This window comes from Plectrocnemia conspersa, unplaced genomic scaffold (genome assembly GCF_051122295.1).
Source record: "Plectrocnemia conspersa isolate PC_06_02 unplaced genomic scaffold, ASM5112229v1 ptg000014l, whole genome shotgun sequence".
Taxonomy (NCBI): Eukaryota; Metazoa; Arthropoda; class Insecta; order Trichoptera; family Polycentropodidae; genus Plectrocnemia; species Plectrocnemia conspersa.
Window position 1 is genome coordinate 8,873,472 of NW_028277178.1, and position 15,999 is coordinate 8,889,470.

At 40.0% G+C, this 15,999-nt stretch overlaps 1 protein-coding gene across 1 annotated transcript in view; it reads left to right on the forward strand.

Moving 5' to 3' along the window:
- Fatp1 (Fatty acid transport protein 1) overlaps positions 1-15,787 on the forward strand; it is a 31,543-nt gene extending 15,756 nt beyond the window's left edge. The window contains exons 4-11 of the mRNA XM_088204127.1: positions 11,093-11,243; positions 12,080-12,317; positions 12,390-12,642; positions 13,511-13,712; positions 13,777-13,887; positions 13,965-14,046; positions 14,118-14,711; positions 14,839-15,787. Coding sequence (XP_088060253.1) covers positions 11,093-11,243; positions 12,080-12,317; positions 12,390-12,642; positions 13,511-13,712; positions 13,777-13,887; positions 13,965-14,046; positions 14,118-14,711; positions 14,839-14,996 — 1,789 coding nt within the window. The 3' untranslated portion in view covers positions 14,997-15,787. The remainder of the gene's footprint in view (positions 1-11,092; positions 11,244-12,079; positions 12,318-12,389; positions 12,643-13,510; positions 13,713-13,776; positions 13,888-13,964; positions 14,047-14,117; positions 14,712-14,838) is intronic.
- The last annotated feature ends 212 nt before the right edge of the window (positions 15,788-15,999 follow it).

A 15,999-nucleotide genomic window follows, 5' to 3' on the forward strand; every position in this document is an offset into this window, starting at 1 on the left:
TGAAGACGAGAAAGGAAGCTAGGAGAATCTATAAGAACAGGCCGAGGGTGTATGCCATCAAGGGTTGAGACGGTACGTGAACGTGTGTTAGTGTTTTTGGTGTAATTGGCTCGTTTTTTGGCGTAGTAGATGGAGTTATATATTTGTATTAGTATCTCTTGTGCTCTTGTATCAATATTGTGCCAGGGATTAGTAGGGTATTAATTGAAATATCAATAAACATACAGTATGTACGTTCGTATTGAACAAAATATCTCTTCTTCGCATGTACGTATGTATATGCGAAATTAATAAACCGAATGTCCGGTTAGTCTTTTAAGTTGTTTCCTTTAGAAGTTGCGTTTCTTGCAGTATTACTTCAGAAATTGCTGCGATACGCATTTACAAGTTTAGGTAAGAGGCTTATAAAATCTTTGTTGATTTTGGTAGCATAAGTATTTCATTAAATTCTTGTTAAATTAACGTGTCACTTGTTTGATTGTTTTGTATTGACTCATAATAAGGAAAATTATCCAGAAATAGTCCAAAGGTTTAAACGACAAAATTGTAAACTACCTGCTTCAAAATTATGTTTGTCTTTGCTCCATAAACTTCCTGAACCCAAATGATGTCACTCCAATAAACTCATAAAACGCTCGTATTGACTTTTTAATCAAACAATCGAAAGCAAGCTGACGTAATAGTTATTCATAAACCGGATATCAACCCTACTCTCCTTTAGCACGTTGATCTGTAAGTTTTTTCGCTCGCCGCTTTTCCTGCTATTACAATCTCACTGGCAATAATTCTGGTATCGCCACCATTACATCGCTTAATTTGCTGTTCCGCTACTTATCCGCTCGATCTGGCTCCCGCTTTTGAACGTTAAATTCGTCAATTGTCCGATACAAAGTCTACTTTGCTAACTTTTTAATTCGTGTGCCTGTTTTTATCTGTTAATTATCAACAATTATCGTCTACATATATCTGAATGTTTATCGTCATCTGTCAGATTATATAAACATACAGATAAGCCGATCGTCTGAATGTAGTTGTAATCATAAGGGATTAATTGATCATGTGCGAAAATTGCAGGTGGAAGCGACCTGTGACGGGTGAAAGTAAAAGCGAAAGATTTCTACTCGAATGAAAGTAAAATCCCTTTTAAAACGTTTAATCTTTGTGTTCGTTTTCATTGCTTTGAAAATCGCGAACCAAAATCCGATTTGTGTGTTATATACATGTTAATTGAACAGACTGTAAATTCTGATATTGAATATTTTAAGTTTATATGTACTACAAATCATTTTTTTATGATTGAACTTATTTTGGAATACCAACTTATGTTTTTTTATGGATGGGTTTATCTATAAGAAAGTAAACAAACACTTAAACAATGAAAAACAAACAAAAATAATGTGACGGCACCTTTATAGCAAAATACATTCACAAACGATTACGTGTAGCGTTTTACGATTGAGATTAGCGTCATTGCATTTTGATCGCACAATACTAGGAAACGTTAAAATTAACCGTTCGTTCAAAGAAAACGGTGAAATTTTACGAAACTATTGTTTGAAAAAAACATAGGTTGCGTGTATGTTGTGTGATGTCTGGTGAAAACAAACAATGAAAAAAAATATAATATTGTTCAGAATGAAAATTAATTTTAAAGCCGGGTCAAGACCCTTGGTTGTACATACTAATTGGGCATAGATCATAAACCACAAATAATGTTACCGTCAACGTTTAAAAACTTTTTTGAATGAAAATACTTTGACACTTACTGATTCATAAAATATGACTCAATAGAGAGTGAATTGTTAATTTAGTAATGAAACGGCAATTTCTAAATAAAACTATTGAATTAGCAACAGATGGCATAGTCCGTCAATTGGTCTTGATATTGATATAAAGAAATCTATTAATCAGACGTTCCGAAAGTCGTGGCCCGCGTAGTTTAAAAATTAAAGATAATTATAATTAAATAGGTAATAGAAACTGACTTTTACATTTTCGATCGAAACCTACACCGAACCAAATATTATATTTTATTTTTTTGTGTATTTGTTTATTTAAATTAAATTAAATTAAGATAATCGTGACTTAACAGCTTACCCCTAATGCGTCACGGCAATAAAAAATATTAATAAAATATGTAAAAATATAAAAACAGTACACACAAAAAAAGAATAGTACATAGTAATAAAGAGAGAAAAAAAATCATTAATTATTAAAATAAAATGATACGAACCGAAGCAGCTTATTATAGATGCATTAAATAGATCAATGTACAATGCCAGCGTATTAAGGAGTCGGATGGTAATAGCCATAGGCGAATCGGCTAGTGCGGACGTCCTGACTTAACAGGCATCAGAATAGGGCGCAATCGTGTCTCACGAAGACGGCCCAGAACAGAAGAAAGTGTAAGGCATGTCCACCACCGTGGCGCCTGTTCAGCCAAGAATATTGCTAATGTAAGTGAAAGTGTGGCCGAAGACCCGGAATTGTCAATTCGTCGGCATTCGCAGCTTTTGGACTTTTTTTATGGCTCCCTTTGGCGCATTTTACACCTGGACTTGCACCTACATCCGTAAAAAATTCAAATAACACAAGAATTGAAGCCTAGCGACTATAGACAGAGAATAATTTACCAGATTGAGTGTTAGAGCAGCCGAAAGCTGATACTGATCTTTCCAAGAAAATCTTCTTCTCTAATGAGGCACATATCCACCTCTCTGAGTATGTTAATATGCAAAATTGCCGCATGTGAGGCGAGGAAAATCTTCATGTGATTCATGAGAGACCATTACATGCCCAAAAATTGACTGTTTGGTGCGCATTGTGATCAGGCGGCGTCATTGGGCCTTACTTTTTTCAAAACGATGAAGGTCGGACTGTAACAGTTAATGGTGAGCGCATGATAACCGATTATTTTTGGCACGAAATCGAAGATATTGATGTGAAAGACAGTGGTTCCAGCAAGTCAGCGTAACTTGCCACACATCAGGTGTTTTGTGTGAAAAGTTCCCGGGTTGCGTTAGTTTACGTTTTGATGACGTCAATTGGTCGCAAAGAATGCCAAGATCTTGGGATTTAACGCCGTTGATTTTTTTGTGAGGTTACACTAGAAGTCGTGTCTACACCGACAAACCCGAAAAGTTTGAGCACATAAAAACCAAGTTATAGCCGAGATACCGCCTGAAACGTACGAAAAAGGCATCAAAAGAATCGGCTGCTGCAAAAGGTTAAGAGGCGATTCGATTAATAAAATAAAATCTGAAGATATTCTTAAGTTTGTGTTTTAAAAAAAATCGAATTGGATCACTATATTACTAACGAGAAACATTGGAAATATATCGCAATAAAACCCTTTTATCTGAAATGCTTGGAAATAAATGACGACGTCATAATATTTAATTAGTTTCTTTGCTTAAATATCTGAAGCGGTCGTGTTTAAGCTTCTATTTTGTAGTTATCGGCGGGTCCGGTTGACGATTTGTGGTAGGACGTTTGTACAGCGAACTGTACAAAGTGGCCCTTGTGAAATCTTCCAGAAAGTTCTTGACGCGTTTTGTCGGTGATCCTTCGACAGTCGTCGATGTTAACCCTCGAGCGCGTGTCCTGGAGATGGTTGCTCAGACAGGAGGCGAGGTGTAGATCAGAGTTCAGAGTCGAGCGAAGATGAGATCGGAGCGGCGAGTTGTAGTCCAGTGAGTGTTGCAGAGTCGGAAGTCCGGAGTCGAATGAAATGTGAACTTTTGGCCCCGCCTTATATTCCCGGTCGGGTGCGTTAAGGTATCCCCACTCCGCGCGTTGCTTGCGGCTGCGGGAATGCGGCGTCATTGTACGACGCCGCTTAGTTCGGGTGCAAGGCTCAGCGGGACTTCACTTTTGCGTATGATGCGTCCCGGACGGTCGTCTCGGGATCGCCATAGTACTCCCCCTCTTAGCAATTTACAGTTGCGAAATTCAACCAAGAGGAGAAATTATGGCTCGTTCTAATTGATGTGGTCTTCGTGCGCAGCGTGGGTCGGCGCAGATGAAGCAGAACCAGATGGTTGATGATTGTGTGGACGTATGTACAGCGAACTGTACAAAGTGGCCCTTACGAAACTCTCAGCTAACGGAAAAGTAGGGGTTCGGGGTCCGTTTGTCACTTGCGCATGACATGGTCCTCCAATGGTGTCCTAATGTGCATAGATCTACCTTAAAATATAAAGAATAATATTATTACTGTAATTAAAAAAATATATTTCAAGATACTGCCTGCGTCGTTGTCTGTATGTGTAGAGCTCGTCTGTCGTTTTGTTGAAGCTGTTGCTGGATGCTCAGTCTTTCAAGCGATTTGGGAATTTCACTGTTCTTCCGCATCTTGTCTGTTTGATTACGCGTTCAGGCGGCTTCTCGTCCCGTGGAGTAGAGTCCGCTGGTATCTCTTGAATAGGCGCCGTATCTTGATCCGTTGTCTGGATGTAAGCAGGTTTCAAGCGATCGATTGAAACGGTTTTCGGCTTTCCTCGAATATTCACTGTTACGCATTTGTCCGTTCTGCTAATAACAGCGAATGGTCCGTCGTATGGTGGCTGTAGTGAGCCTCGTGCTGCGTCATGCCTCACGAAAACGTGAGAGGTCGTGTGCAGGTCCTTGAAGACGAAGGTAGAATGTGGTCCATGCCGCTTGGGCGATGTCGGTGTCAATTCGGCCATCCGTTGTCGTAGTCGTTCGGCATAATCAGGAGTCGGTGACGTGTAATTATGCGTGCGTGGAGCCAAAAATTCTCCCGGTAATCGGAGAGGTTGTCCGAATACTAATTCGGCTGAAGTCGCTTTTAGATCCTCTCGCCAAGCTGCGCGGATTCCCATCAAGACTGCGGGTAATGACTCAGTCCATTGCTCGTCTTGATGGCACATGAGGGCGGCTTTCAGCTGTCTGTGGAGCCGTTCGACCATCCCATTTGCCGCGGGATGATACGCCGTCGTCCTTATGTGTGTAGATCCGGTTGAGCGGGCCAATTCTTTAAACAGGGCGCTTTCGAATTGCCGGCCTTGATCGGTGGTTATGCGAAGAGGTGTTCCGTAGCGGGAAATCCAGCCGCTGAAAAGCTCCTTAGCGACGGTTTCTGCAGTGATGTCGTCGATAGGAAAAGCTTCAGGCCAGCGGGTGAATCTGTCGACGCACGTTAACATGTACGTTTTTCCCTCCGATTGTGGAAGAGGGCCGACTAGGTCGATATGGATGTGTTCGAACCGTCCCTCCGGGAGCGGAAAACTGCCGATCGGCGTGGAAACATGGCGAGAAATTTTCGATCGCTGGCATTGTTCACACTCTCTAGCCCATCGCTTGCAATCGGTGCGCATACAGGGCCAGAAGAATTTCTCTGCGACGAGCTTGGTTGTTGGTCGTCCTCCAGGATGCGATAGGTTGTGGCACAATTCGAAAGCTTGTTTTCTAAATTGGAGCGGTAGATATGGTCGCTCGTTGCCGGTAGAGCTATCGCACAAAATTGTCGCATCGGATCCAGAAATGTTGACGGTCCGCAAATTGGTATATTTTTCAATTTCCGGATCTGCAGATTGTTGGCGCGACAGATCTTCATAATTTAAAGACTGCACGCTTTCTATTCTGGATAATGCATCCGCCACGACGTTATCGCTGCCCGAAATGTGTCGGACGTCAGTTGAGAACTGCGCGATGTAATCGGTGTGACGGAATTGTCGAGGGGAAGCTTTGTCAGGCTTCTGTTTAAATACATACGTCAGTGGTTTGTGATCGGTATGTATTGAAAATTCTCGTCCTTCGATCATGTGACGAAAATGTCTCACTGCTCGATATATGGCTAGCAACTCTCGATCGTAAGTGCTGTATCGAGTCTCCGTTGGTGAGATTTTCTTCGAGTAAAAGGCAAGTGGGTGCCATCCATCCGGTGTTTCTTGTTGAAGCACTGCGCCGATAGTCCTGTCCGAGGCGTCAGTGAAAAGTCCTAGTGGTAAACTTGGGTCTGGATGCACTAAGCAGGTGGCGTCCGACAAGCCTTGTTTACACGCCGTGAAGGCTTTTTCCAATTCTTCACTCCACGGCACCGGATCGTTGTTGGATTTACTTCCCTTCAATTGATCTGTGAGAAGTTGTTGATTCGCGGATGCGCTAGGGATAAATCTCCGGTAGAAATTTATCATCCCTAGGAAACGTCGTAGTTTCTGCATGGTGTCCGGGCGGGGAAAATCTGCAATGGCTGCAACCTTTTCCGGCAGTGGCCTGGTGCCTTCGTGGGAAACGCGATATCCCAGGAAATCAACTTCTGCTTTTCCGAAAACACTCTTTGCTGAATTGATTAGCACTCCGTATTCCTTTAGTCGGCCGAATAGCTGCCGAAGGTGTTCCTCGTGCTGTTGGTGGTTTTCGGATGCGACGAGTATATCGTCGATGTAGACGAAACAGAAGTCGAGTCCTCTAAGTGCTGAGTCCATAAATCGCTGGAACGTCTGTGCTGCGTTGCGTAGGCCAAACGACATAAAGGGGAACTCATAAAGTCCGAACGGTGTAGATATTGCTGTCTTATTTATGTCCTCCGGAGCCACAGGTATCTGATGGTACGCCCGTACCAAATCGATTGTGCTGAAGATTTTCTGGTTCGCCAGTGCGTGGGCGAAATCCTCAATATGTGGCACGGGATAGCTGTCGGGTATTGTTCTTGCATTCAGTGCTCTATAATCTCCGCAGGGTCGCCACTCGCCAGGAGTTTTCTTCGCGACGAGGTGAAGAGGCGATGACCATGGGCTGTCAGATGGTCGAACGATTCCGTCGTTGATCATCTTCCGGAATTCCTCTTTGGCGATGTGGTACTTCTCCGGAGCTAGTCGTCGAGGGCGATTTGAAACTGGAGGGCCTGAACTGGTCCGGATGTGATGCACTGCTGTATGTTTCGGCTGAGGTCGCAGCGATGTCAATCCAGCTGATTGCGTAATTTCCGGAAAACGTTTCAAAATGTCGTGATACGTCGTCGTTCCGGAAATAGCTTTGATCTGCGGCAAACTATCTGTGCCTTGTACAATGCATTGAATGTTGAATGCAGTTGTACCGTCGACCAGGCGGGCACGTTTTAAATCTACAATTAGATTAAAGTGGTGCAAGAAATCGGCTCCAATGATGGGTTTCGTTACGTCGGCAACGATAAAACGCCACTGAAAATCCCGACGAAGTCCTAAATCGACGGAGAGTTGTTTCCATCCGAACGTTTGGATGATGGAACCGTTGGCTGCAAAAAGGTCGTACGGAATAGCTGGAGTTCGAAGTCCTAATTTGCTTCTCGGATACACGGACAGGTCCGAGCCGGTATCGATTAAAAACTGTTCCTTTGTTACTTTGTCGGTAACAAACAGGCGGCTTGACTTCGGCCTAACATCGTCCGCTGCCATTGACGAATGCCGGATTAGTTTTCCGACCTTTTCGAGCACGGATCCTTGCAACGGCGCGCCTTGTCCCCGAAAGTCTCGTGGTAGTAGCACAGTCCTGAATCGTTGCTTGGGCGTTTTTGCGAAGAGGAGCGACTTCTCGGGCGGTTGTTGTAAGCTCGGCTCCGGCTTGAGCTTCTTTGACGGTCTGTAGTAACGACCATCTTCTCCAAAATTGCAGTCATCCGGGACAGCTTTTCCTCGAGCATGTCCAATCTTGACGGAGTGGTTGGTGGAGGCGGTGCACTGACGGCGGCGGTAGTATTGTATCCGCATGGTTCGGCGTCCATCAATTTGTCGGCGATGGTGGCGAGTTTATCGATGCTCGTGTCGTCCAAAATCAGCATCATTTGACGCACGTGTGAAGGAAGACGGGCCATCCACACCGTGCGTAGGCCTAGCACGGAAAACTCTGAACCGGCGAGTCCTTCCAAGTGCCGTAAAAACTGAGATGGTTTCCTGTCGCCCATCTCCTCGCGCTCAAGGCATTGCCTTAACTTCGTTTCGCGTGATGATGAAAGGCGGCTGATCAGAGCAGCCTTTAACGTGTCGTACGCGTGCGCGGCCGGTTTATTAGTGATAATATCACGCACCTCTTGGATGGTGCGAGGCGGCAACGAAGACAACACCTTGTAGTACTTCGTTTCGTCCACCGTAATTCGAGCATGGGCCAGTTGTTCTTCAAGCATGATGAACCATAGGATAGGGTCATCGCTGGTGAAGGGCGGAGGCGTCACGGACACAGCATCGGAGTTGGCGGTTGGAGCACTGGTGTTGGCTGGAGCTTCCATCGTCACGTTTGAGTAATAGCTTCTTCGGGGAAAAAAATATTATAATGCGTTGGTGTCAAACACTGCCGGGGTTATACGCATTTAAAAATACGGTTGTGTTGGGTTCCGTCAGGACAGATATTTTTTTTGAGAAAAAAAAATAAATAAAAAAAAGCGTTGGTGTCAAAAACTGCCGAGATTATACGTATTTAAAAAAATACGGTTTACGCATCAGAAGGGTGCGTTAAATATCACGTCGGGGTCACCAATGAAGCGGTCGTGTTTAAGCTTCTATTTTGTAGTTATCGGCGGGTCCGGTTGACGATTTGTGGTAGGACGTTTGTACAGCGAACTGTACAAAGTGGCCCTTGTGAAATCTTCCAGAAAGTTCTTGACGCGTTTTGTCGGTGATCCTTCGACAGTCGTCGATGTTAACCCTCGAGCGCGTGTCCTGGAGATGGTTGCTCAGACAGGAGGCGAGGTGTAGATCAGAGTTCAGAGTCGAGCGAAGATGAGATCGGAGCGGCGAGTTGTAGTCCAGTGAGTGTTGCAGAGTCGGAAGTCCGGAGTCGAATGAAATGTGAACTTTTGGCCCCGCCTTATATTCCCGGTCGGGTGCGTTAAGGTATCCCCACTCCGCGCGTTGCTTGCGGCTGCGGGAATGCGGCGTCATTGTACGACGCCGCTTAGTTCGGGTGCAAGGCTCAGCGGGACTTCACTTTTGCGTATGATGCGTCCCGGACGGTCGTCTCGGGATCGCCATATATCTATTTTTGTATTTATTTGAATATCGTTCGTTCCCGAGATCTCGTCTCGGCGAAGGAAGACTTCGATGATGAGCAGCGTCCGGCGTCGGTAGGCGTCGTTATGTTTTACAGCCAAGGAGATCGGGGTCAGATTGGCGGTGGGCAAAAAATCGCGATCTGGTGACCTGAATATCGCGCGGAAAATCAGATGTTGCGAAACGCAGCTTCCGATCCAGCAGAGGTTTCCGACTTGCAAATTTTCTCAGCGCACGGCCGCCAATTCAGGTCATTGAGTAAGTAGTGAGCTTCGTCGATCACCGGAAAATGAGCATATCCGATCGTCGAATTGCCGCTTGTGTTCGTTTACGTCTAAAAATTAGGTCGATTGTCACTGGTTTTTAAGGACAACGTCTGACGCGACTCTATCCCTATGAAGTTAACCCTTTAATTAACTCGCAGAGTTGAAACTTTTACGTGTAAAGCAGAACGGCCCGCGACCCACTTATTAGAACGAAGAACTTTACATTGTTTTACATTGCGTTTTTGCTTATGTACTCTTGAGATAGGGGAGGCGCTTGGCACTTTCCAACTTTAGATACTTCGTCTAATGTGACGATTTAAGGCGGAAACAGACTGTGCTATTGTCTATTCACTTTATTATAACAATTATTCTACATAACGACTATATTATTGAAAAGCTGGAAATTTTAAATTCTATATTAATATTTCGCCAATTTTATCTGCACTTATATCGGTCCCTTTGTATTTATATAGACACCGACTGTTTTTTTGTTTAGGTTCATTTGTAAGTGGTTATTTAATACATTCAAAATATTCGAACGTCACGTTTTTCAGCGCAATGAATAAACTTGTTCAGTCGAAAATTCTTATAATACTTTTAACGAATACTTGCGACCAATTTCAGTCTCACGCTCGATGTTGAAAACAATATTTTTGTCACTAATAATTTATTTTTATTATTACGCATTATACAAATTGACTAATACAGGGGTCGGTAACATTTTCAGAAAATGTAGTTAAATTATAATTAATAGCCTAAAGCGCCCATATATTACGTGTTTCTAAAAAAATCGTGAAAGTGTATTTGACCATCCAGCGCGAAAATTTTACATTCTAGAAAATTTACATACAAATAATTTAGTTTTTTTTTTAAAAAAGTGGCATTTAGCCACACATATTTTTTAAAATAATACATTTTTAAATAAAAAGAGTAAAGATCGCGCAGCGTTATGATTTTAGATATTTTTTCGAATATTGCTAACTGCAGTAATAGCACACGGTCTTCTGTTTTGTATAAACCTAGACGGTTTTGTAAGTGGTTTTATTCGTATGCGCGCAGAATTGTCGCAAATGTTTAAAAAGTGCGTTTTGCCAGTGTTTTTTAAACTTCAATGTAATATATTATTTTTATATATGTATATGGTTGGTTAGGGTAGGTTAACATATGAGTTATATTACGTTTTACATGCATGGTTTGGTCAGATTTTTGCTTATTTTTTAACAGGTACTTTTGTTTGTCTTTATGAAACATTTTTTTAGTCATTCCGTTGCTGCTCACATCCCATAGAAGGAAAGGATGTAACAGTTTCATAAAATAACATACTATTAGCAATGAGTCACCACAAATGATGAAAAAGACAGAACCGCCTACGAACGACAGCGAAATATCTAAAGATGGCTTCATACATCAGACTAAAACGCAAAAGTTGAATGATTAACAATCTGTTTTATGAATTGGAGTACCATAAGATACTCAATTTAGATTTTTTAAATACTGGACTCGCTGATTTAAAACTTTATTCTTTTCATATAACCCAATACAATATTCTTAGCGTTTATTCACTTCAAAAAATACCATCTTATTTTATTCTTATCTATCGGTTAGAAAGCTGTCGGTGATCATCATTGATGCTCATCGTTGTCAAATGCTTGCCTCATATATAAGTAAACAAGATTGGGTATTTTGCTTATTTATGGCTGCACTTTAATATTTTTTAAAGGATTAATATTATATTTATCAACACACACAAACCTACTAAATACATAATTAAAAACTAGATCCATCTAGGTGTCACACAGAGCGCTGAAAATTATTCTAATCTCACTGTTTTTTTTTTCCCAGAGGATTATGGGCCTACATCAAGCTGCTGCGTCAAGTGCAGTACTACACCAAACACAAGATGACACTGCCCGACATCTTCGACGCCGCAACGGCTAAGCATCCGGACAGGCCCTGCTTCTTGTACGCCGACGAAGTCTGGAGCTACGCAAAGGTGATTGATTCAATCCGCTCCTCTTTTAAATTCTACACACGTCCATTTGCTAAATGTGATTCACCACTTGTTATACAACAATTGTAATTCACAGTACGATTAATATGTAACTGATGCCACACTCTGCGGTGTATATTGTCTTGGGCGACCTTCTTACGAGTTTAAATTTTGTCATGGTGCACCCATATATCCAGGTCAATGTTTGGACATTCAAAATGATAATTTATCAAAGGTCGAATTTGTAAGGTCAATCAACGTGTTTTGCAAATTTCAATTCTTGTGGTATACAATATACTTTTCATCGCCAGTGACAATCTTACACAAAATATTGAGAATATTAGTGGCCAACTCAATAACATAAATTTTTATTTCATAATAATATTCCTCAGTAAAACGTTGATTACATAATTAATCCATAACGTCTATTCAAATGGAAAATAAATTTCCAAACTGAATAGATGTAATTAATATATGTTTTTCTTTCATTAGAAGAGACACCAAGTTCGGTTCTTTAATACCACATTTCAAATGTGTCTATCCTTAGTTTCTATATAACCCGGTATCTGACCATATAGAAGCATCGAAAAATTAGATGCATACTGTTTATTTATATTACTACCTTTGTTATAACGATTCTTCCTTTACCTCAAGTCCACATCCACAAAATTCGTGATTAATGAGGCTGTGTGAATATATGAACAATCTTGATTCTAGTTTATTAATTTTGCAAACTAATTCCCTATCTTTTCTTTCGGCTCAATGGTGTTTAACATAGTGTTGTGTATTATTTTATTACAAAATCTTTGAAATATTAATAATATTTAATACCATTTCAGGTGCAAGAATACAGCTATCGTATAGCTAACGTCTTTAAAGCGCACGGCTATAGAAAAGGACAAGCTATCGGATTGATGGCCGGAAACTGCGCCCAATACCCAGCAATTTGGTTGGGATTGGCTCGCTTAGGGGTAGTAGTACCTCTCATTAATAACCAGCAACGCACGAAACCCTTGTTACACTCCATAACAGTTGGACAATGTGACGCTTTAATATATGCTGAAGAATACGAACAAGGTTTTACATTTTCTTTCTTTTTATATCTTTTTTAATAATGTGTTTCTAATTTCAATGCAATTCTAATTATAGCTGTAAAGGATATTGCCGGCGATTTAAGCTCTACTATTTCCCTGTATCGGTGGAGCCCTAGCAGCAGTAGCAGCAAAACGACTGAGAGTGACGATATCATTAGAGGTGCCAAAGATTTGACGACACTTTTGGAATCTGCTTCCACAACACCTCCTGCTCATCCGCCAGACAGGACCTTCCATGATAAATTGCTGTATATCTATACTTCCGGAACGACTGGCTTACCAAAGGCAGCAGTTATAACTCAATCGAGGTAATTTTAAAAAACGTTATTATTTAAGTAGGGACGTCATTTTAGCCTTTTTCAGGGGGAGGTTAGGTTAGGTTAGTCAGTGGTCGTTTTTTTTAATATTTCACATAGATTATTTCTATTGGCATTCCTCAAAACCACATGGGAGTAAAATAAGAGATTTCGAATACACTCAATTGGTTTTGAATGAAATAATCATTAAAAGATTTAGATATTGCCTTGAATTCACTTATATCCAAAAAGAAGAACATGACAAATTGCATAATCCGTTTCCCCCAATGTCTCTTCTAAAGTTCCAATTTTTGCTTTAAAGCAGCAGGAGTCGCTTCTAATCTTTGAATCGAAATGATAAGGTAATTTTAGTGTTAGAATATATATGCAGGATAGGCCAAAAAAACAACTATAGTTTTGGGTTTCAAATTCTTTACACAATTTCCTTATGTAAAAAATAATATAAAAAAATATTAATTCCACGGCTTAGAGATGAGAGTTATCGCACTTTTGTGTTCACGTTTTTTTAATGGATTATCTCACAAAGCATATTCCGCTTCATCCAATTGAAGGCCAAAGGGCAAAGTCACTTTCTTGAGTTCTTATATGAGTTGATCCAAACATCAGCCGACCAATCTCTAATTATAGAATTTATGATGTCATTTGTCATAGGTTTTTTTAAGCAATTTGTTTTTTCTGTTACCCAAGAAAGCATTTCAAAGACATGAGGCTTAATCAATGTTTTGCCGATTGGCATATATGGCGCTGTATGCACATTAATAACAAAGGTTTTTTTAATTCCATCTTTGTCATGAAATCACCTTAACACAAATTTCGATGAATCTAGTCTAGTGTAATTTAATATAATTTTTGATTTCAGGTACATGTTTATGTGCGGTGGTATCCACTATTTGTGCAAAATAAATGAGAAAGACGTAGTTTACACGTCTTTGCCGCTTTATCATTCAGCTGGTTGTATAACTGCCGTCGGACAAGCAGTTATTTACGGTACGACTGTTGCCATCCGAAACAAATTTTCTGCCTCCAACTTCATCAAAGATTGCATTAAATATAATGCCACGGTTAGTTTTGATTAAGATTATACTATTTTAATCAAGGCCTAATTGTTTTGCGTGTTGCTAATAGGTTGCTAATTATATAGGCGAGATGTGTAGATACTTGTTAGCTGTACCGTCTAATCCGACTGATAAGCAACACAAGTTACGTCTCATGTTTGGAAATGGATTAAGGCCTCAGGTAATAAACATTTGATATATTAATTTTAATTAATAACATGGAATTAAATATTAATCTTAATAATTGGTTAAATTCAGATATGGCAACAGTTCCTGGATCGTTTCAACATACCGATCATAAACGAGTTTTACGGAGCAACTGAAGGAAACGCCAATATTGGTAACTGATTTGATTCAATTTGCAAAAATTTATATTAATCCATATTGATAATATTTATTTTATATTTTCAGTTAACATGGACGGAACTGTCGGCGCAATAGGTTTCGTATCCAGGATCATTCCTTACGTCTATCCGATCGCTTTGATCAAAGTTGACGAGCACACGGGAGAGCCTGTCAGAAACACTAAAGGTCTCTGTCAGATGTGTCAACCTAACGAGCCCGGCGTCTTTATCGGTAAAATCCAACCGAGCAATCCAACTAGAGCTTTCTTGGGCTACGTTGATAAGAGCGCGTCCGAGAAGAAAATCGTTCGAGATGTGTTCAGTCACGGTGATTCGGCTTTCATATCAGGCGATATTCTAGTCGCCGACGAATTCGGATACTTGTTCTTCAAGGACAGAACTGGCGATACGTTCAGGTGGCGAGGGGAGAATGTTTCGACGAGCGAGGTTGAAGCAGCAGTATCACAAGTGGCCGATCATAGGGATGCTGTGGTTTATGGAGCGCTCGTTCCGCACGTTGAGGGGCGCGCTGGAATGTGCGGGATCGCCGACCCTGAAGGAACATTAGATATTGAAAAACTGGCTACTGGCTTAGCACGAGATCTTCCACCCTACGCCCGACCTGTATTTATCAGGGTTTTAAAATGTGTAGATTTAACAGGTAAAGCTTAATCTATAATAATAATAAAAAAACTATATTCTCAGTCTCGTACATATAAGGCTTAATAATTCCAATTATGTATCGAGAATTTTATTATCATACTGATTTATTTTTTATTATTTTACAGGAACCTTTAAGATGAAAAAGACTGATCTTCAGCAAGACGGATTCAATCCGAGTGTCATTAAAGACAAGCTGTATTACATGGACGCTAAAAGTGGAAAGTATATTGTGCTCGATCAAGATATATACGATAAAATAAATTCGGGACATATGAGGTTATAAGTCAACAACCTACTTATGGCGTGTTTTTTTAGTTTTTTTTACAATTAGCGTCGTATCTGTGATCTAAGACAAATTTTGCTCACTGTAGTTCGTCGATGCTTTCGGACGTTTCTGTGTAAATTTTATGTCCAACTTCTGTGTATTTGTATCATTTGCCAGACTCGTGTGAATTTTATTAAGAAGTAACTTAAGTAGAAAGACTATCGATTAGTATATTTTTTATATGAAAATATGACGCGGTAGAAAATAAAATATAATTTATTTCACTGTAATCGTTCCTAATATGAAATTTACCATTTGTTCGTGACAAAATATTCCAAAAATAATAATCAATAAATGCAAATTCAATGTTAATCAATATTGTTGATTATTATTTATAAACATAATACATAATTATATATGACGTATCGATCGAACAAATTGCTTGTGTATTTTTAAATTATTTTGAAAGACTTGTGTTTAATTGTGGTGCTATAATGTCGATATTGTTATGACAATACAGTCGATTATGATCGGTTTTGAGATGTGAGTCAATGAAATTATTATAGGCGCCTTGCACTGTTGTAGGAGAAGCTTTTATTAGGTTTATGTGATTATGTATTAAAAAATAAACATGAGGGGGTTAAGTGTTGGTTGTTATTTTAGCGTAAAAGATTGGTTGTATGTGTAATCCATAAACGTGTCAGTGTTAAACTGCCGAAGATATGAAGTTGGTTATTAATTATTTAACATATTTTATATTATGAAAATTGTTATAATTATGAATAAAATTTATTTCTTGAAATTATGCCGATGAGTAACATTTTTATTTCTAGTTATTAAGAGACTAAGTTTTTATTAAATTAATAAATCGTTAAAAAATTTTAGATAGCATGATTTAATTAATAATATATAGTATAGATAAAAAACATAGTATGAACAATTATTACGAGACATTGTGTATCTTATTACTTTAAAGTATAATAATAAATTAACGATAAAATTACGGAAGAGCAATGTACAA